At 36.0% G+C, this 21741-nt stretch overlaps 1 protein-coding gene across 6 annotated transcripts in view; it reads right to left on the bottom strand.

Moving 5' to 3' along the window:
- The window catches only part of PPP1R12A (protein phosphatase 1 regulatory subunit 12A), a 168364-nt gene that overhangs the window by 91480 nt on the left and 55143 nt on the right, over window positions 1-21741 (bottom strand). For all 6 annotated transcript variants that reach the window (XR_009494419.1, XM_024991984.2, XM_024991985.2 and 3 more), the window contains exon 2: window positions 14051-14181. Coding sequence is in view for 5 of the 6 variants with exons in the window: in XM_024991984.2 (XP_024847752.1) it covers window positions 14051-14181 (131 nt within the window). In the remaining variant the exon portion in view is untranslated. The remainder of the gene's footprint in view (window positions 1-14050; window positions 14182-21741) is intronic.

The following is a 21741-nucleotide window of genomic DNA, read 5'->3' on the forward strand; positions in this document are numbered from 1 at the left end:
TGTTAGCTATTACCAGCACTATCACTACTGTTGATTTTTCTTCCCACCTTACTACCTAATCCAGTCAAGCACACCAAACCTTATTAATTTAATTTTCCAAATTTCTTTCAGATCTGCCCCACTTCCAAGCTCACTGCCACTGCCCTGGCTCTCTTGTCCACTCTTTAATCTGTCAAGAATTGTTTTCTAAAAGTACAGGGAAAGAACCATCATGTTCCTAAAAATGTCTCACCATTAAAGGTCAAAGTTAGCAAGGCACACAAATTCCTCTGTGCTACAGCCCCAGTTCCCTCTTCCTGTCCTATTAGCTACTCTCACCATATAACACTAATGTTCCTCTCCTGAAAATACTACGGGTCCAAAGAAGCCTGTTATCCAATGCAATCATGACAAGCGCTGATTTAGGTTAAGCAGAAAAGATTATTTAAATAGGGAATAGTAAAACATATCACATATGTGAAAAATAAATAAATGCAAGACATTTATTCCAACACAGACGATACTGGAGAATGTCTCCAATGACTTAAATCCATGCTCCCCTTCTTGCATAAATGATACTCCTAATGTACTAAGACATCAAAATGTCTTAAAGTGAAACTAACATTTGCAGTCAACACAAATGCAATCTGAGTATATAATCCTTCTAGGTATTTTTTTCTTTCAATTTTTCAGTTGTTGCACCCACATCCAATTAAAGAGCAATTATATTTTCAGGACTTTCCCTTTATTGAGGCTTTTCAAAATAGTTTATCATTAGCAATAATTTTCTTTTTTGTACACATTGCATCAGTTTTGAGTGCTCTAATTAAAGTATATTATCACTAACAAGGGAAATAGACATTAATAGGCCAGAACACACACAACTAACTTTTAGTAGGCTTGTAATTCAACTAGTGGAAACAGAAATGAGCTTATTAGAAGTAGTTTACGTGTTACAATGGTCAATATTAATTACTTTATGGCAGTCATTCAATATGTTGTAACAAAGAAATGGCAAATGTTAGTAATAGAGTGGATGTTAGTTAAAAGAGCTTTAACCATGTGTTATTTCCCATTTATGAATATGACTTTTCTCTGATAGCTCTCAACTCCCAGAGGCAAAAATTCTGCTACTCTGTGGATAGGGGGAAGCTGCTGTGTAGCACAGGGAGCTCAGCTCAGTGCCCTTATGATGACCTGGAGGGGTGAAGCGGGGTGGTGTGGTAGGAGAAAGGCTCACAAGGGAGAGGGTGTATATATATATATATATATATATATGTATAGATATAATCTGATTATATATACATATAGCTGATTCATATTGCTGTACAGCAGAAACTAATTCAACACTGTAAAGCAATTATACTCCAAAAAAAAACCTGCCCATTGTTTAATCTAATAATGTCACCTCCCCTGGAATCTTTCTTTCTCTGAATGGTCTAAAGAGAATTGATCACTTCTTCCTCAATGTTCCTTGAACATCTCTTGGTCCATTTCTTCTATCTAGTATTGGTACTGACTTCGTATGTATCTGTAAGCTTGAAGATTAGGTGCAGTTGCCGTCATTTTTACTTTTTAAAATCCCTAACGCTACTATAGGAGACAATAATAATGTAACAGAAAGAACATCAGAATTTGAGTCTTGAGAATGAGGGTCCACTTCTGATTGTGAAATGGAAATAACTGAATATGTTCATAGAGTAGTTAAAAAAAAAAAGGCAGTAAGAATATATATCAGAATATTGTTGTTGCTGTTTAGTCACTAAGTCGTATCTGACTCTTTTGTGACCCCCTAGACCATAGCCTGCCAGGCTCTCTGTCCATGAGATTTCCCAGGCAAGAATACTGGAATGGGTTGCCATTTCCTTCTCCAGGGGATCTTTCCCATCCAAGGACTGAACCCTGTGTCTCAAGCATTATTCTTTATTGCTAAGCCACCAGGGAAGTATATATGAAAATATTAGTTTGGGGCAAATACACCTCATAATTATTACAGCAAGAGATAAATATCCTACAAATAAAATTTTACTGTTTTCAAAGGCTCTTAGATTCAATTTCACCTTCTGAGACTTTTAATCAAAATACATGGTCTGTTTACACTAGCAATGCATCATTCTTATAAGAAATATGTAAACCGAAATGCATGGACTTGCCAAGTCTTCTTGGAGCTCAAATAACCATATATCAAAGTAAATATGAAAAATGACTACTTCCCTCTCCCCTGTTCCTCTCATTGAGCTAGGTCTGCCCTAAGAGCAAATAATCAGATTATAGTTTTATTAAATAATCCAGGAAAACCAAGAGTTTAGCTATTTTTCACTACAAGTAGTGACCGAAAATAGTAATACAAGTAATAACTAATTCAGCTAACTGTACTGATATTAAATATGTGCTATTCATTGTGCCAAGTGTTTTATAAATATGATCTCATCTAATCTTCACAATAATCTTACAAAGTAGGGATAAGTACTAACATTTCCACTTTATAGATGAGGAAACAGGTTCAGAGAAGTTGGTAATCTGTCTAGAGTTAATAGCAATTACTTAGCAGTTAAAATAAAAAGAGTTGTCTCATCCTGACCTTGAACTCTGGAATATTATAATGCTTCTCATACGTGTGGTGATGCAGTTCATATAGTTCTTTTTTTTTTTAATTTAAATTTATTTATTTTAATTGGGGGCTGATTACTTCACAATTGGTAAGAATTTCTGGTTCTTTCACCAAAAATAATATTATTGAATTCCAGACAGGGGAATCAGCAGGTGCAGACTATGAAGCAAGATGCCTAGTTTGTTTAAAGGCTCAGCAAAGAAGACCATTTTGGCTAAAAGAGAGCCTGGAGAAGTGTGGAGAAATGACATCATAGATGTAACAGGGGGCCACACCATCGCCTCGGAGCAACCAGAACTCTATTTTTTGAATGCATTATAAACCCACTGGAGGGTGAAGGGCTTTGAATAAAATGTGATGCTATTACAATATCTTACAAGGATCATTCTACCTGCTGTGCAGAAAATAGATGGGGGGAAGAAGATGGTTATGGCTAGAATGATTCCAACTGCAATAATTCCAGTGAAGAACAACAATGTCCAGGATCAGGGAGAAAGGAAAGAGGTGATAAAATAGTCAGATACTGAATATATCTTGAAAGATAAGCCAAGAGAAGTCTTGAAGATTCCGTTGGATATTTATAAAATAAAAGTTATAATGAAAAAGAAAAGACATGATATAAATAAGCCACCACAATATTTTTTAAAAGTTATATCTTTAAATAGTTGATTCTTTAATGATCAAATAACAAAACTAGTGAAACTTTTTCCATGCTGTAAATAAGACCATGAAAATGTAACTGAATCTCATCACCAGTATTTTATGATGATATGAAATCTTCAACCGCAATGTCTTCAAAGCTACTCCAAACATGAAGGAAAATATATTAAATGCACTAATTAATCAACATTTCATTCTCTATGCTATGAAACCACATAATGCTAGCCTAACACAGGGCTAATTTTCTCTATTATTGGAAAATTTTAATGCAAACACTAGAGCTACTTGAGATAAAAGCATTCCTTAAATATCTGTGGTGGAAGCCTAAAAAATAGTGATGAAATTTAAAAGATTATAATCATATCAATAACCAAGATGTTAATAAAACAAATCATTTAAGTTTTATTATTCAACTATGAAATGTTTTTCACATAAACAAAAATTCTTACAATTTGCAAGAATAAAAAAAAGTAAAGACAATGCCAAGGTAAAGGTTATAGTCATTCAAAAAAATAATATTTGTTGGTCAATCAAGAAGGACAAGCTGAATTAACACAATGACACTGTACAATGGAGTACAAAATACTAAATCTAAAGAGAATGATGAGAAATATCTCTATATCCCACTACATAGTAGTCTCCAGGAAAGACTGTTAAGTGAAAAGAGAAAAGTGGAGAAATAGTATATGATAATTTTTCATTTATCTACAAAGGAGGAATAATGCTCACATTACAATACAAACTGGGATAAAACATAAAATTTTAAAATGTTACCTATAGGAAATTGGGTGGTAATTGCCATTAGACCTCGTATTTTATGTAAATGGTCAAACAAAATTAAACAAAAAAACAAACTCTAAAAGAGAAGTAAACAATTAATGTAATGGTATATATAGCTAGTGTCATAGCCACACAGAAAAGTACTATTCCAAGTAACTTCAACACACACAGTAATTCGATGGTATACTCCAACTAGGATACCATAAGGATAAATGAAAAGAAATGTCACCCTCCTCACTCCTGTCAAAAAACAAAACCAAAAACAAATCCCAAACTTCAAGCTGCTTTCAGTACTTATGATTATTGGGGGTACTGTTATAAGCAGTCTAATGTATGTGTAATATATAATGAAACAAATTAGTAACTATGTATTATTTTAATTCTATAGTTCCTGGCAATGAAGAAGGGAGAAAGAAAATACAGAGGAAAAACAGAAGAGGTTAAAGAAAGATACCCTGTGGGTGCTGAATTTGAAAGAATGACCAATCCAGTATAAAAGGGACAGGTTTCTTTAGAGAAATGCCAATTCCAGAAATATAAAAGATGTGTCTGGAACATTTTTATAATACTAAATAGCAATGAAGCTTTTAAAGATCACTTTACTGGATCATACCCCAAGATCTTAGAAGCCAACATGAAGAGACTCTTGTTGATCAAAGATGGTACAATTTGCTCATCAGTAAGGATAATAACTGCAATACATTGAAATACATCAGGTATGCTTAAATGCATGCACTCAAGTTACTTAAATCACACACATACATAAACACGCAAAATCACTTAGTCCTTTCTGAAGGTAAGTAAACCAACTCACTATTTTAAAAACCAGTATTATAAAGGGAAAGAATAAAGAATATATTCTGATTTCATATAAAACTTGTACTAGGGGTAACCAAATAGTAGACATGAAGAAGTTTCCTTTACAAAAATGTTTCGGCTATAAAAAAGAACTATGTTTTCATCTAATTATTCATCTATTCTTTCTTTTATTCATTATTATTTTTTGGTTATTAAAAGCCAAGTCACAGGATTTGATTTTCAATGCTTTCTACATAATAACTTAAACATATAATTCAGTTATAGTTAATGGTTAGTTATAATTAACTGATCATCTTAGACTGGAACACTAAATTGAATACATTTTCTTGGACTCCATAATCATTCAAGTATGTAAAAAAGTCATTATATTTAACTTTGCTTTTACTCTATAGTCTAATGGCATCAAACTGTAACTTTTAGGGAAGAACACTTTGATGCAACAGTGAGAATTTTATACTGCCTATATTAGACTGCTAGCATTACCATAACAAAATACCACAGACAAACTGGATCAAACAATAGAAATTCATTTTCTCATAGTTCTGGAGGCTAGAAGGTCAAGACCAAGGTGTTCACAGGATTGGTTTCTTCTGAGGAGTCTCTCCTTAGCTTACAGATTGCCACCTTCTACAGTGTCCTTATGCTGTCTTTTCTGTGTGCAAGCCCTTGATGTCATTTTTTGTGTCCAAATTTCCTCTCAAAGAGATACAGTAAGATTGGATTAGGGCCCACCCTAAGGGCCTCAGCTTAAGAGATGATAAGGGCCTCATCATCTCTTAAAAGGCTCTCGATATATAGTCACATTCCTGTGTTCTGTGGCTAGGCCTTCAACATATGAATCTTGTGGGGACATGATTCAGAGCATTAACACTGCCAATTCAGTTCAGTTCAGTGACTCCGTCGTGTCTGACCCTTTGCGACCCTGCGGACTGCAGCACGCCAGGCCTCCCTGTCCATCGCCAACTCCTGGAGCTTGCTCAAACTCATGTCCATTAAGTCGGTAATGCCATCCAATCACCTCATCCTCTGTCATCTCCTTCTCCTCCCGCCTTCAATCTTTCCCAGCATCATGGTCTTATTTCCAATGAGTCAGTTCTTGGGATCAGGTGGCCAAAGTATTGGAGTTTCAGCTTCAGCATCAGTCCTTCCAATGAATATTCAGGACTGATTTCCTTTAGGATGGACTGGTTGGATCTCCTTGCTGTCCAAGGGACTCTCAAGAAGTCTTTTCCAACACCACAGTTCAAAGGCATCAATGCCAGCCTTCTTTACAGTCAAATTCTCACACCCATACATGACTACTGGAAAAACTATAGCTTTGATTAGACAGACCTTTGTTGGAAAAGTAATGTCTCTGCTTTTTAATATGCTGTCAAGGTTGGTTACAGCTTTTCTTCCAAGGAGTAAGCACCTTTTAATTTGATGGCTGCAGTCACCATCTGCAGTGATTTTGGAGCCCCCAAAAATTAAGTCTGTCACTGTTTCCATTGTTTCCCTATCTATTTGCCATGAAGTGATGGGACCAGATGCCATGATCTTAGTTTTCTGAATGTTGAGTTTTAAGCCAACATTTTCACTCTCCACTTTCACTTTCATCAAGAGGCTCCTTAGTTCTTTTCGCTTTCTGCCGTAAGGGTGGTGTCATCTACGTATCTGAGGTTATTGATATTTCTCCTGGCAATCTTGATTTCACCTTGTGCTTCCTCCAGCCCGGCATTTCTCATGATGTACTCTGCATATAAGTTAAATAAGCAGGGTGGCAATATACAGCCTTGACATACTCCTTTCCAGATTTGGAACCAGTCTGTTGTTCCATGTCTGGTTCTAACTGTTGCTTCTTGACTGGCATACAGATTTCTCAAGAGGCAGGTCAGGTGGTCTGTTATTGCCATCTCTTTCAGAATTTCCCACGGTTTATTGTGATCCACACAGTCAAAGGCTTTGGCATAGTCTATAAAGCAGAAATACATGTTTTTTTCTGGAACTCTCTTGCTTTTTTGATGTTCTAACGAATGTTGGCAATTTGATCTCTGATTCCTCTGTCTTTTCTAAAACCAGCTTGAACATCTGGTAGTTCACGGTTCACGTACTGTTGAAGCCTGGCTTAGAGAATTTTGAGCATTACTAGCGTATGAGATGAGTGCAATTGTGCAGCAGTTTGAGCATTCTTTGGCATTGCCTTTCTTTGGGATTGGAATGAAAACTGACCTTTTCCAGTCCTGTGGCCACTGCTGAGTTTTCCAAATTTGCTGGCATATTGAGTGTAGCACTTTCACAGCATCATCTTTCAGGATTTGAAATAGCTCAACTGGAATTCCATTACCTCCACTAGCTTTGTTCGTAGTGATGCTTCTGAAGGCCCACTTGACTTCACATTCCAGGAATAGATAAGAAAGCCTTCCTCAGTGATCAGTGCAAAGAAACAGAGGCAAACAACAGAATGGGAAAGACTAAGAGATTTCTTCAAGAAAATTAGAGATATCAAGGGAATATTTCATGCAGAGATGGGCTCAATAAAGGACAGAAATGGTATGGACCTAACAGAAGCAGAAGATATTAAGAAGAGGTGGCAAGAATACACAGCCAATTCAGTAGCCCCCAAGAAAAAATGATTCTAATGCATACATTTCAAAACATGACCCATGAGTATATAGTAAAACCAGGCATAAGCTGGCCATTAACATTATACTCCCCAAATTCACTTCATTTATTCTTCCTCTAATCCACTCTGGAGAAGAGGCATTATTAAACAACCTGTTTTTCATTTCCCCTAAGATTTCCACCTCATTCAAAGCGGGGAGAAGTTGAAAGTAATTACTTTGGTGAAAAGGTGAGATAAGTTACAAGTCAGAATATAAAGAGCCATCATTCATCTAAATCACTAGGTTCCTGCCAGGCTAGAGACCAGATGCAAAATTCTTAACTGTCTAGAAACTAAACTGTGGCCTCACATTCTCTGTCCTACTGTCTCTAATGCATTATCATACACAACTAGTGCCCTTCCTCTTTAGGTCAGTTTAAGTTTGATACGATTTATTATTGTTCAGTCGCTCAGTCGTGTCTGAGGATTACCTGGATCTAAAATCATCCCAACTGACACAATGGGATACTAGCCAAGTCTACAAGAGGAAATTATTCAGAAAAATTATTATTGTCTTTTCAAACTCAGAATTAAAAAACAAAATACAAGGATTAAACATATGAAGAAAGAAATTGAGTTTTCATTTTCCCAGAAAAGATAAATAAGATAATGGTCAAAAGTTAATACATATGGAATATTCCAGGAACTATGTGCCAGGAACTCTGCTTGGTGGGTTACATCAGTTAACCCTCACAACAAACCTAGAAAATATTAATCCCTTTCTATAGAGGAGAAAACTGTAAACACTAAGCAACTTGCTCAAGGTCATACCCTTAGAGACTGGTTGAGGAAGCCTTCATAATTCACATTAGTTGACTCCAGAGCCTACATACCAAATATTTAAGGACAGCTGAAGATAAATACACATTAGCTATTTTTCTTCATGAAGATAAAAATCCAAGCCTTTTCTTGAGCATGAAAATAGAAAGGAATAAAAAACTTAAAAATCATGATTACAATTATGAATAACCACTACTGTTTTACAATGGCAGGGAGACCCCTTCATTTTACACATAAAGAAATCAAAGCCCAGAAAGAGGAAACAAATTGTCAAAAGATGTTGTGCAGTCAGTATTAGAGTCAGTAATAAAACTCAAATAGCTTAATAAAACACAAAAAAACCTCAAAAACTCCTAAAGCACTTTTCATTTCACCAAACATTACCTTTCCCTTCAACCGCTATAATATATCTCCAATACACATGGCTGAGGAGATGGAGGGTGGGAGAATGGGCTGGGGTATACACGTACATGAAATGAACGAAGAAAGAAAAATATGAAGAATTACTAAGAGAGACTCCCAGAATCAGTCAATCAGTTCAGTTCAGTCGCTCAGTCGTGTCCGACTCTTTGAGACCCCCTGGACTGCAACAGGCCAGGCTTCCCTGTCCATCACCAACTCCTGGAGTTTACCCAAATTCATGTCCATTGAGTCACTGATGCCATCCAACCATCTCCTCCTCTGTCGTCCCCTTCTCCTGTCACCTTCAATCTTTTCCAACATCAGGGTCTTTTCAAATGAGTCAGTTCTTCTCATCAGGTGGCCAAAGTATTGGAGTTTCAGCTTTAGCATCATTCCTTCCGAAGAACACCCAGGACTGATCTCCTTTAGGATGGACTGGTTGGAGCTCCTTGCAGTCCAAGGGACTCTCAAGAGTATTCTCCAACACCACAGTTCAAAAGCATCAATTCTTTGGTGCTCAGCTTTCTTTATAGTCCAACTCTCACATCCATACATGACTACTGGAAAAAGCAGAGACATTACTTTGCCAACAAAGGTCCATCTAGTCAAGGCAATGGTTTTTCCAGTAGTCATGTATGGATGAGAAAGTTGGACTCTGAGAGTAATACTATCATATTCAATACTTATTAGTTGATAAGCTTTGATGTGAGCAGATAGAGTCCCTTGGACTGCAAGGAGATCAAACTAGTCTATCCTAAAGGAAATCAACTTTTAGGATATTCACTGGAAGGACTCATGCTGAAGCTGAAACTCTAATACTTTAGCCACCTGATGAGAAGAACTGACTCACTGGAAAAGACCCTGATGCTCGGAAAGACTGAAGGCAGGAAAAGGGGACATCAGAGGATGAGATGGTTGGATGGCATCACCAACTTGAAGGACATGAGTTTAAGCAAGCTCCAGGAGTTGGTGATAGACAGGGAAGCCTGGCACGCTGCAGTCCATGGGGCTGCAAAGAGTCAGACATGACTGAGAGACTGAACTGAACTGATGAATACAATGACTATTTTTGGTATTTTTAGAAAACAATAAAAACTAAGCATAAATACACTGAATAACTGGAGAACTATGTATCATACTCTTTTTAGCAAAGCAACATAATTCAGAACTATTGTTAATTTCCCCTAACAATTAACAATAGGGATAGACTAGATTGTTAAATATTAAGGCTAGTGAAAAATAATTGTGGTTTTGGACTGTGAATTTTAAATTATTATACCTAGACTCAAACACATCTTTATTAATCAAAATCGGAACAACTACAATCAACATATTTTTGCCAGTGAGAAACAAATTTATTTCTATAGCATAAAAATGCATGATTTGCAATTTGACAAACTCTTGGAAAGCATTTTCTGCTTCTTGCTGGTTGTGGAAGCGTTTTCCCTGCAAAAAGTTGTCAAGATGCTTGAAAAGTGGTAGTTGGTTGGCAAGAGGTCAGGTGAATATGGCAGATGAGGCAAACTTCATAGCCCAATTCCTTCAACTTTTGAAGCACTGGTGTGAAAAGTGTGGTTGGGTGTTGTCCTGGAGAAGAATTGTGCCCATTTTATTGACCAGTGCTGGCTGTAGGCAGTGTAGTTTTCAGTACATATCATCAATTTGCTGAGCATATTTCTCAGATGTAATGGTTTCGCCAGGATACAGAAAGATTAGTGGATCAGATGGGCAGCAGACCACTCAACAGTGACTGTGACCTTTTTCGGGTGCAAGTTTGACTTTGGGAAGGGCTCTGGAGCTTCTTCTCAGTACAACCACTAAGCTGGTTGTTATATAAAATCCACTTTTCATCAAACATCACAATCTGAGAAATAGTTCATTGTTGTTGAGTAGAGTAAGAGAAGATAACACTTCAATATAACGATTTTTAAAAACATTATTTATTTTTAATTGAAGGATAATTATAACATTGTATTGCTTTCTGCCATACATCAACATGAATCAGCCATAGGTATACATGTTTCCTCCCTCTTGAACTTCATTCTCACCTCCCACCCCATCCCACCCTGCAGGTTGTCACAGAGTCCTGGTTTGAGTTTCCTGAGTCATACAGCAAATCCCCACTGGCTATCTATTTTACATATGTTAGTGTTTCCATACTACTGTCTCCATTCATCTCACCCTCTTTTTTCCCCTCCTCTCCTACCCCATGTCCATAAGTCTGTTCTCTATGTCTTCATCTCCATTGCTGCCCTGCAAATACGTTCATTAGTACCATCTTTCTAGATTCCAGATATATGCGTTAATAAACAATATTTGCTTTTCTCTTTCTGACTTACCTCACTCTGTGTAATAGGCTCTAGCTTCATCCACCTCATTAGCACAGACTCAGATGTGTTCCTTTTTATGGCTGCATAATATTCCATTGTATACATTATATATGTGTACCCACAGACTCTTGAGGGTCCCTTGTAGAGCAAGGAGATCAAACCAGCCAATCCTAAAGGAAATAAACCCTGAATATTCACTGGAAGGACTGATATGGAAGCTGAAGCCCCAATACTTTGATGACCTGATGCAAAGAGCCAATTCACTGGAAAAGACCCTGATGCCAGGAAAGACTGAAGGCAGAAGGAGAAGAGGGTGACAGAGGATGAGATGGTTAGATGGCATCACCAATTCAATGGACATGACCTTGAGCAAACTCCAGGAGATAGTGAGGGACAGGGAAGCCTGGCGTGCTGCAGTCCATGGGGTTGCAGAGATTAAGACATGATTTAGCAACTGAACAACAACAACAACACTGGGATTATTGTGCCATATGCTAGTTTTATTCCTGGTTTTTTAAAAGAATCTCCATACTCATCTCCATAGTGGCTGTATCAATTTACATTCCCACCAACAGTGCAAGAGTATTCCCTTTTCTCCATACCCTCTCCAGCATTTACTGTTTGTAGATTTTTTTGATGATGGCCATTTTGACTGGTATGAGGTGGTATCTCATTACAGTTTTGATTTGCATTTCTCTAATAATGAGCGATGTTGAGCAACTTTTCATGTGTTTATTAGCCATCTGCATGTCTTCTTTGGAGAAATGTCTGTTTAAATCTTTTGCCCACTTTTTGATTTGACTGTTTGTTTTTCTGGTACTGAATTGTATGAGCTGCTTGTATATTCTGGAAAGTAATCCTTTTGTCAGTTGTTTCATTTGCTATTATTTTCTCCCATTCAGAGGGCTGTCTTTTTACTTTGTAGTTGCCTTTGCTGTGCAAAAGCTTTTAAGTTTAATTAGGTCCCACTTGTTTATTTTTGTTTTTATTTCCATTACTCTAGGAAGTGGGTCATAGAAGATCTTGCTGTGATTTATGTCATAGACTGTTTTCCTCTAAGAGTTTTACAGTTTCTGGTCTTACATTTAGGTCTTTATTCCATCTTGAGTTTATCTTTGTGTATTGCATTCTTCTACACGTAGCTGTCCAGTTTTCCCAGCACCACTGACTGAAGAGTTTATCTTTGTCCCATTGTATATTCTTGCCTCTTTTGCCAAGGTAAGGTACCCATAGCGGTGTGGGTTTATCTCTGGGCTTTCTATCTTGTTCCATTGGTCTATATTTCTGTTTTTGTGCCAGTACCATAGTGTCTTGATGACTGTAGCTTTGTAGTACAGTCTAGAATCAGAAAGGTTGATTCCTCCAGCTCCATTCTCCTTTCTCAAGATTCCTTTGGCTGTTTGGGGTCTTCTGTGTTTCCATATGAATTGTGAGATTTTTTGTTCTAGTGGTGTGAAAAATGCCATTGGTAATTTGATAGGGATAACAATAAATTTGCAGATAGAATTTGATAGTATAGCCATGTTCACAATATTGATTCTTCCAACACAGAAGCATGGAATATCTCTCTGTTTATGTCATCTTTGATTTCTTTCATTAGTGTCTTAAAGTTTTCTGTACACAGCTCTTCTGTCTCCTTAGGTAGGTTTATTTCTAAGTATTTTATTCTTTTTTGCTGCAATGGTAGGGGATTATGACAGTTTTTTTCATTTGCGTTCGGCTCATGAGGCACCTGCTTACTGAGCTTTTTCGCCTTTCCACTTTGCTTTAAGCTGAAGCTCTAATACTCTGGTCACCTGATGTGAAGAACTGACTCATTGGAGAAGACCCTGATGCTGGGAAAGATTGAAGGCAGGAGGAGAAGGGGATGACAGGGGATAAGATGGTTGGATGGCATCATTGACTCGATGGACATGAGTTTGAGCAAGCTCCGGGAGCTGGTGATGGACAGAGAAGCCTGGCGTGCTGCAGTCCACAGGGTCGCAAAGAGTTGGACACAACTGAGCGACTAAACTGAAATGAATTTGCTTCAAATGCCAAATTACTGTAGAATGGTTGATGCTGAATTCTTCAGCAACTTTTTGTGTAGTTGTAAGAGGATCAGCTTCGGTGATTGATCTCGAATTGGTTGTTGTCAGCTTCCAATGACCAGCCGCCGCACTCTTTATCTTCAAGGCTATTATCTCCTTTGCAAAACTTCTTGAACCACCACTGAATTGTACATTGGTTAGCAGTTCCTGGGACAAATGCGTTGCTGATGCTGTGAGTTGTCTCCACTGTTTTACAATGCATTTGGAACAACACAAAGTTCCAAAGAGAAATTGCTCAAATTTGCTTTTTGTCTAACATAATTTCCCTAATCTAAAATAAATATAAAATAAATAGCCAGTAATAAGTCACTAGCAAAAAAACATATAGCAAGAAATGTGCATTAAAATGATGTATAACAACCACATTTATTTAAGAATGTATTCCATATTAAGGGCTTCCCTGGTGGCTCAGAGATTAAAGCATCTGCCTTCAATGCAGGAGACCCAGGTTCGATCCCTGGGTTGGAAAGATCCCCTGGAGAAGGAAATGGCAACCCACTCCAGTACTCTTGCCTGGAGAATCCCATGGACGGAGGAGCCTGGTAAGCTACAGTCCATGGGGTCGCAAAGAGTCAGACACGACTGAGCGACTTCACTTCATTTCATTTCACTTCCAATATTAAAGAGCAAAATTCAACAATGCAAACCTGCAATTACTTTTGCACCAACCTAATATTAACCTTGAGTCATCTGACAATACTCTACAGGTACTCAAGAGAATTACTCATATCAGTTAAAAGTATCAAAGTCAAAGACAGGAGGGAGACAAGAAGATGACCTCACACCAAGAGACAACATTTGGATTCCCACAATCCACTTATTCTCTTTCCTGGGAAGAATAATTTTTATCAAGTAAGGCAATATAACAGTTTTCTCATTTATCTATAATAACAATTTCTATAAAATCTCAAGTCTCTAAAATAGTGTTTGGATGCAAATAAACACAGCACTAGCTTACTCTGCAATATCAAGATATCCACAGGAAGCAGCTGCATGCAGAGGTATCCAGCCTTCATTATCAGGTTGATTAATATTTGCTCCATTTTCTACCAGAAACTTCACCATATCAACATTGTCATCAATGCAAGCCTAAAAACAGAACAGAAAGCAGGATCAGAAAAACTTTGAATCAATATTCCCAATAACACATCAACAGAATAAAATTCCTATCCTGGAGCTTTCATAACAAATACTTTCTAAAAGGCAGTCTGCTGCTATCTTGATTGTATTGCTATCCAGCAGGTAAACGGTACTAACTAATTTTTAATAGTACTTGTTTAGATACACAGAACAATACTGTATGAGACTAGACGTCTTATGCCAACCCCATGCCAGAAACAAGTACATGCCAACATGAAAACAATCAAAACATTATAATTAAGTACCAATAATACACTCTATAGCAGTGGTCCCCGAAATGTGATCTGTTTAGGGAAGAGGGATCCTTTCAGAGGGTTGACAAGATCAAAACTATTTTCATAATAATACTAAGATGGCATTTCCCCTTTACACTATGTTGATGGTGCAAAAGTGTTAGTTACAAACATTCTTGTGTCTCAGCACAAACCAAGGCAGTGGGAGAAAAAAGAAAGCACAGCACTCTACTGTCATTGTATTCATAGCTATACACTCACAGGTTCATTTTCTCCCACAAGCCATGTTTACTTATGAATGTCCATGACAATGCAGTAAAAACTATAAATCATATTAAATTTTGACTCAAATATACATCTTTTAAATATTTTGTGAAACAAGATAGGAAGCATGCATCAAGATTTCTTCCAAGTATAATGACTGCCCTGAAGAAAAATACTTGTATAATTTGCAAGCTGATCTAGCCACTTTTTCCACAGAATATCATTTTCTAAAATAATTTTATTGGGGTATATTTACAATGTTGTGTTCATTTCAGGTATACAGAAAAGTGAATCTGTTATACATACAGTCACTCTTTTTCAGATTTTTCCCCCATACAGGCTACAATGGAATATTATTTTTACTTAAATGACAAATTATAGTTAGTCTAGCTTGGGCTGTGGCAGAAACTTTCTTGAAAATGAGCAAAGTAGGTCTGTCAAAACAACTAAGTATTTATTACTAATGATAAATTCAAGTTTTCAGGAGTAAACTAATTAGTTACTTTAAAAATGTCATTTATTTAACAGAGGTAAGGCACTGCTTTTACTCATTTAAAATGAATTAATAAATACATAAATTCCTCCATTTTAACATTCCCTGGTGGCTCAGTGGTAAAGAATCTGCCTGTCAATGCAGGAGACGTGGGTTCAATCCCTGGGTTGGGAAGAGCCCCTAGAGAAAGAAAGGCAACCCACTCCAGTATTCTTGCCTGGAGAATTCCATGGACAGAGGGGCCTGATGGGCAACAGTCCATGGGGTCGCAAAAGAGTCAGACACGACTTAGCGACTAAACAACAACAAATTGTAAATAGTAATATATACAAACCACAGAAACAAGTTTCTTTGAAGTCCTTCATAATGCTGTATCCCCAGCTCTTTATATTGTTCTCTGCATGTGGTAAGGGCTCCATAAAGGAATAAATGAACAAGAAAGCTAAGATTCAAAAAGATTAACTAAGTAGGTTGAATAAGCCACAGAGATGGGAAATGATAGAGCTGAAATTCTATCACAGATGTTCAGATTCCCAAAAATAAGCTCCTTCCACACTTAACACCATGTTGACAGATGTTCCTATTTCATCAACTATTTCTCATCTATTTGCAGTTTCTGAAACAGGATATCATACATTCTAGGCACTAAATAGGGCTTTCCTGGTAGCTTAGCTAGTAAAGAATCCACCTGCAATCCAGGAGACCTAGGTTCAATTCCTGGGTTGGGAAGATCCCTAGGAGAAGGGCATGGTAATCCACTCCAGTATTCTTGTCTTGGAGAATCCCCATGGACAGAGGAGCCTGGTGGGCTACAGTCCATGGCGTTACATAGAGTCAGACACGACTGAGCGACTAAGCACAGGCACTTAATAAGTGTTTGCTGTATAAGTAAAACAATTTTCCTTCACCTATCACAGAAACAAAGAAAAATACTTTTAGTAGCTTCTTCCTTGGGGGAAAAATACAAAGCTGGTATCAAGAAAAGCACTAAGGACAAAGTACTTCACACCTGAAGCAGGAAAATTCTGACAGGTGTTGGATGTAGGCTCCAGTTCTGGCTCTGCCACAAATACTGTAGCTGGGAACAAGTAATTTAATCTTTTAGGGCTTTGTCTTTCAGGTGGAGGAAAGAATTTGATGGGTTATATATCTCTAAAATTCCCTGACATGTTTACATTCTTATATATTCATGATTCTTCCGTTTGGAACAAGATGGCACGATTCCAAAGTGCCCAAATAGTACATACAGCAAATGGTAAATGAGTATATAAGCAACATTCATATAAAGTTTGAGAATACACTACTTGGGAAAAAAATTGTGTTTTTCACGGAGCAGTGGTTAAAGGATAGAAGAATGTGAGGACCGCAGCTGTCTGATAACAAGAGAAGAAACATCCAAATTTTACTGCATTAGGAAGTAGTTTATAAAATGTTATTTGAGATAGCTAATGACTCACAGTGACTTAAATAATATAGACCTATTTATAAGTTTATTCATTAATTTTCCTTGGGAAAAGATACTAAATTCTACTCTCTTTCAACCTCTCAATTCCTGTTGGCGCCAAAACAGTCTTCTGATGTTTATCACTGCTATAAAAATATAGAACCCTACCTGACAAGTGTGTTTAATACAAATATGATTGTTTTTTGGAGAAAACTTCAAATAAGACATTACAGTAAAGAGATATGGGAAATGCTCACAACATGTAAGTTTCTTTAAAAAGACGTAAAACAGTTTGCCTGATTATAATTTTACTTAAAAAGTACACAAAGGATTAGAAGAATATATAATAAAATTAATAGTCCTTATCACTGGTTGTGAGACTATGAATAATTTTTATCTTTTAAATTTTTCTTTATTTTCAAAATGCGTATAATAGGCAATGCTTACATAAAAAGAAAATCTAAGCCTTGGTTCTTAAAAATATTAAATCTATTGTGTTGTAATATGGAGAAATATCAAACTGCTGGTAAAAGTGTAAAATTTATATAACCTCTTTAGAAAACCATTTGACAGTATCTACTCAAGTTATAGTACTGTTAAATAAATGGGGTGGGATGTATGTGTATACAGGGAGATTCTACTCATGTAACAGAATCCTATACATCAATGAAAAAAGAACAAACTAATGCTACCTTCAACAACATATGTAATCCTCTCAGACATATAAGTGAGTGAAAAAAGGCAGACACAAAGGATACAAACTGAATTTCCAGGCAAAACTAATCTCCAGTTATAAAGCTCAGAATCATGGTTAACTCTGTGGGGAAATAATGGAAGGAGCATAAGGGAGCTTTTGGGAAGACTGAAAATGTTCCCCAGCCTTCTGATTTTTATATAGGCATGTACAAATGTAAAAATTCACTGAATTATATGCTGTATACATTATACGTAAATTATACTTCAATTTTAAAAGTTAATAAAAAATAAAAAAGAACTAGCATGTATTAAAAACCTACTGTGCATTATCTTCAGTATAAAACATTTCATTTATCTTAATTGTACATGCTATCAAGTTGATGTCTGACAGAAAACAACAAAATTCTGTAAAGCAATTATCCTTCAATTAAAAAATTTAAAAAATAAATAATATAAAAAAATAAATTGTACACATTAAAACATGTCTTCCTTTATCTATCTCCTGCCTCCTGAGGTTCTAAGTATCAAATGCAATCTGTTTTTTAACTGATAACCCTGTAAATATTATGAGTTCTCCCTGCCGCCCAAATTCTCACATATTCTTTTTAAGTATCTGGTTACTCTTCAAATTATACATGCTAAAAAGTACATATGCCAATGCCAAAAGAATAGAAAAGATCACATTAGTATAGAATGCTAGTTCATGAGCAACGGTTACAAAAGGGCATAATAGCAGTGGGTAAGGAAGTACTAAAATATCCTCGGGAACATAAAGAGATCTTGTGATTAAGATGGTCCATATAGATCTCATAAGAATATACATTTGAGCAAGATTTTGAAGATTGCATAAGAGTTGTTCAACTAGAACATCACTGAGTAAATGCACTATGATTTTAAAAAATGCATGGAATAATAGAACAGCAAGTCATGCAAACGGTATACAGTATCTGTAAATTATAAAACAGAGTAAGGCTAGGTGCTAAAAGGTCTAGGTGGTAAAAGATTGCAGGTAAAAGATCGTAACACTAAGGCAAAGATGACAGGATCTGATGTTAGAGGTAGCTTTTGATCTGCTTTCTGTTCTACTCATCAAGAAAACCTGAAATATTTATATCAGTAATAGGGGCTCAATTCAGGCAGGAGGGGCAAGTAGACGAAAACACTGTCGAGTTTCAGGAAGATGATGTCTGAAAAAGCTATTCAGAGTTTACAAGCAGAGGGTTAACATGATCAGATTAGTATTTCAGGAAGATTACTGGGAACAGTATGAAGAGGGAAGAGCCTGACCTAAGCAACAGTTATTCAGAATGAATATATATTAAAAGAGAAATTTAGGACAAAATGTACAACGCTTAATTAAAGATTAGATACGAAGGGTGAGGAACAGGAGGAGGTCATTCATGAAAATAAACACCACAGGTTTGAAAAACAAGTTGAAGAAAGAAAGATGATCTTAACTTTGGATATGCTGAATTTCTAATCATGCATTTCCAGGGGCCAACTGGATATGGAAATCTAGAGCTTAGAAACAAATGTGGGATGAAAATATAATTTGGGAATTACCTGCATTAAGGTAATAATTAAAATAATGGAACTTGAAATCACTCAGGGAGAGAATGTAGAGCTGTGATTTCTATGAAAATAGTTAAAAGAAAGGTTAAGATTAAATTATAATCATTATATTCTGCCTGGAAGACAAAGATATTTGTGTTATTTTAATCAGTCAGTTAAAGAGCATTCTCAAGAAGCTCACGATGTAGTACGGCATTCAAATACACAAGTAAATAATAATTTAAAAAGGAATAAATATATGGCTGTGTATTTATTATGAAAGCTAAGAAAAGGAAGAATGGTTGTCATCATGGAATATTTCCTGGAGGAGGCTCTACACATGAGTTTAACCTACGATCCAGTAACAAAGTGACGTATGGGGCATATGTGTAACATAAAGGCAGGATCCAGAACAGGGTCTTATTTGCCATCTTATGAGTAATTCTTTGACATTGAAGATAAAAGAGTCTCAGAACAAATGACTAATTTTTAAAGTTTCTCCATTTGAAAAAGGTGACTACCCTAGCTCTTTGAAAAAATATATAAAGTTATTTCTCTAAATGAAATGTTGCTGATTTTGATTTTAAATGTTTGTTTTAAGGTCAGTATAATGTAAGAAACATCAACAAAAATACCTAAAGCTGTTAATATTAAATCCGCTTTTGCCTTTCTTTACATGTTTTTGAAACGTTTAAATATAAATTAAATGCTAAAACACTGTCATAAGACATATATTATAAATGAATCTCAAGATTGTGGTGTAAATTGTTCAGTGTTCTCCTGAACATTTACAAAGCATACACAAGAAACTGGCAGGCATGCCCATAAAAATATTGTTGCTAAGAAAATCAAAAGCTAACACATGCAGCACATTAAGAGATACAGGACTTGCTGACTTTAAACAGTTGACTAAATATGGTCAGTATATTAAGTCATACATGGAAAGAAAGAGAGTGACTCAACTGTACTTCTAAAATCTTATCTGATGTGATTTATCTGAAGTTTTTCTACATATCCCAAGCTATTATCAGTAACAGATGATTGTGTGAAGACACTTTTGTCATTTAATTCTGGGTACAGGCAGCTTTGTCAACTTGAGCTATAATCTATTTCAAGAAACTAGTTCCAAGTACATAAAACATCTGTTTTTATTGAAAAGAGGGCCTACTTATTTTTTTCAGCAAGTTAGCACAAGGACAACTTTGTTTCCCACTCATTTTTAGGAAAAAGTTGAAACACCTAATAACAAATGATATAATTATAAATAGCTGCACAAAATTGGCTCTAAGAAGACAGAATCCATGCCTTAAAGACAGATTATGTATGGGTTAGGCATGGGAGGTGAAAATCACTGCATTTCATTTCTAGAAGAGATAAAAACAAATGTATTTAGCAACTCTGTAATTCAATTAAGTAAAATCACAATTACAAAATTAGAGGCATTTGAAATAAATTCTGACATGTTATACTACAAAGTACCACTTTTGGTAAAAGTCCTATCCACCAATATTTCTATGAAGATGATTAAATTTTAAAAGATTCACTAAGAAAATTTTAGGGATTTCAAACCTCCTTCCAACAACTTACATACAGTGCAGGAGGGTAAAACAAAGGAAATGATTTGGTTGTATAAATGTAATTACAACAACTTGAGTAAAAATATATAATTATAATAATTAGATAAAGTGAATACAGTTTGCATCTAATCATTAGTGACATAATTACTGATAGGCAAAAGACAAATTAACCTGAATACAGAAGTCCTCTAAAACAGTTTCCACTTCCTTGAAGTAACTCTTTATGGCTCTTAGTAAGGAAAACTTAGTTCTGCTCAACTTGTGGGAACAGAAATTTGTAGATATACCAGGAAATAGTCCAAGGCCTAAGCATTCAGGGTGATATAGAAATCAGTGAGTGTTCATAAAGAGGAAGTAAATTGGAGACACCCAAACAAACTTTTGTTCTATTTTAAAGGAAATGAATTTGGACATATCAAAGGAGGAATTACAGATGTAGTTTATACAAGAAAAACAATGAAGAGCTCCAAGCAGTACTCCCTTAACAATAAAAAATAAATACCTTGGTCTTGCATTGAGACTGACAAATAAATGAGCATATACAATCTTAGGAGATCACCTATTACATATTTTTTAACTAATAAGATTAATTCTTTACTTTTTTTAATTGGTAGAAAACTGCTTTACAATGTTGTGTTGGTTTCTGCCATACAACACCAGTCATAGTACTATATATACATCCCCTCCTCTTGAGCCTCCCTCCCCTCACCATCCCACTCTTCAGGTCATCACAGAGTGCTAGGCTGGGCTCCGTATGTTATACAGCAACTTCCCACTATTTACACATGACAGTATCTGTATGTCAGTGCTATTTTCTCACCCCCATCTTCCCCAGTCCGTTCTCTACTAGGTCCATCAGTACCATTTTTCTAGACTCCATGTATATGCATTAATAAACAATACTTGTTTTTCTCTTTCTCACTTCACTCTGTAGTTCATCTACCTCACTATAACTGATTCAAATTCATTCTTCTTCATGGCTGAGTAATTTTCCATTGTATATATGTACCACATCCTCTTTATCCATCTGTCAATGAACATCTAAGTTGCTTCCATGTCCTGGCTACTGTAACTATTGCTGCAATGAACACTGGGGTAGTTCAATTATTATATTTAATTATGAAAGTAAGTTCAGCACTGCATTTTAGTTAAATGACTTTTTGGCCTTTCTTATTATATAAGCAGATAGGATATAGGTGTAAAAGTAAAGGCCTAGTCTAATCATAAATAACATTCAAATTATAAAATGAA

The sequence above is a fragment of the Bos taurus genome, chromosome 5 (genome assembly GCF_002263795.3).
Source record: "Bos taurus isolate L1 Dominette 01449 registration number 42190680 breed Hereford chromosome 5, ARS-UCD2.0, whole genome shotgun sequence".
Classification (NCBI taxonomy): Eukaryota; Metazoa; Chordata; class Mammalia; order Artiodactyla; family Bovidae; genus Bos; species Bos taurus.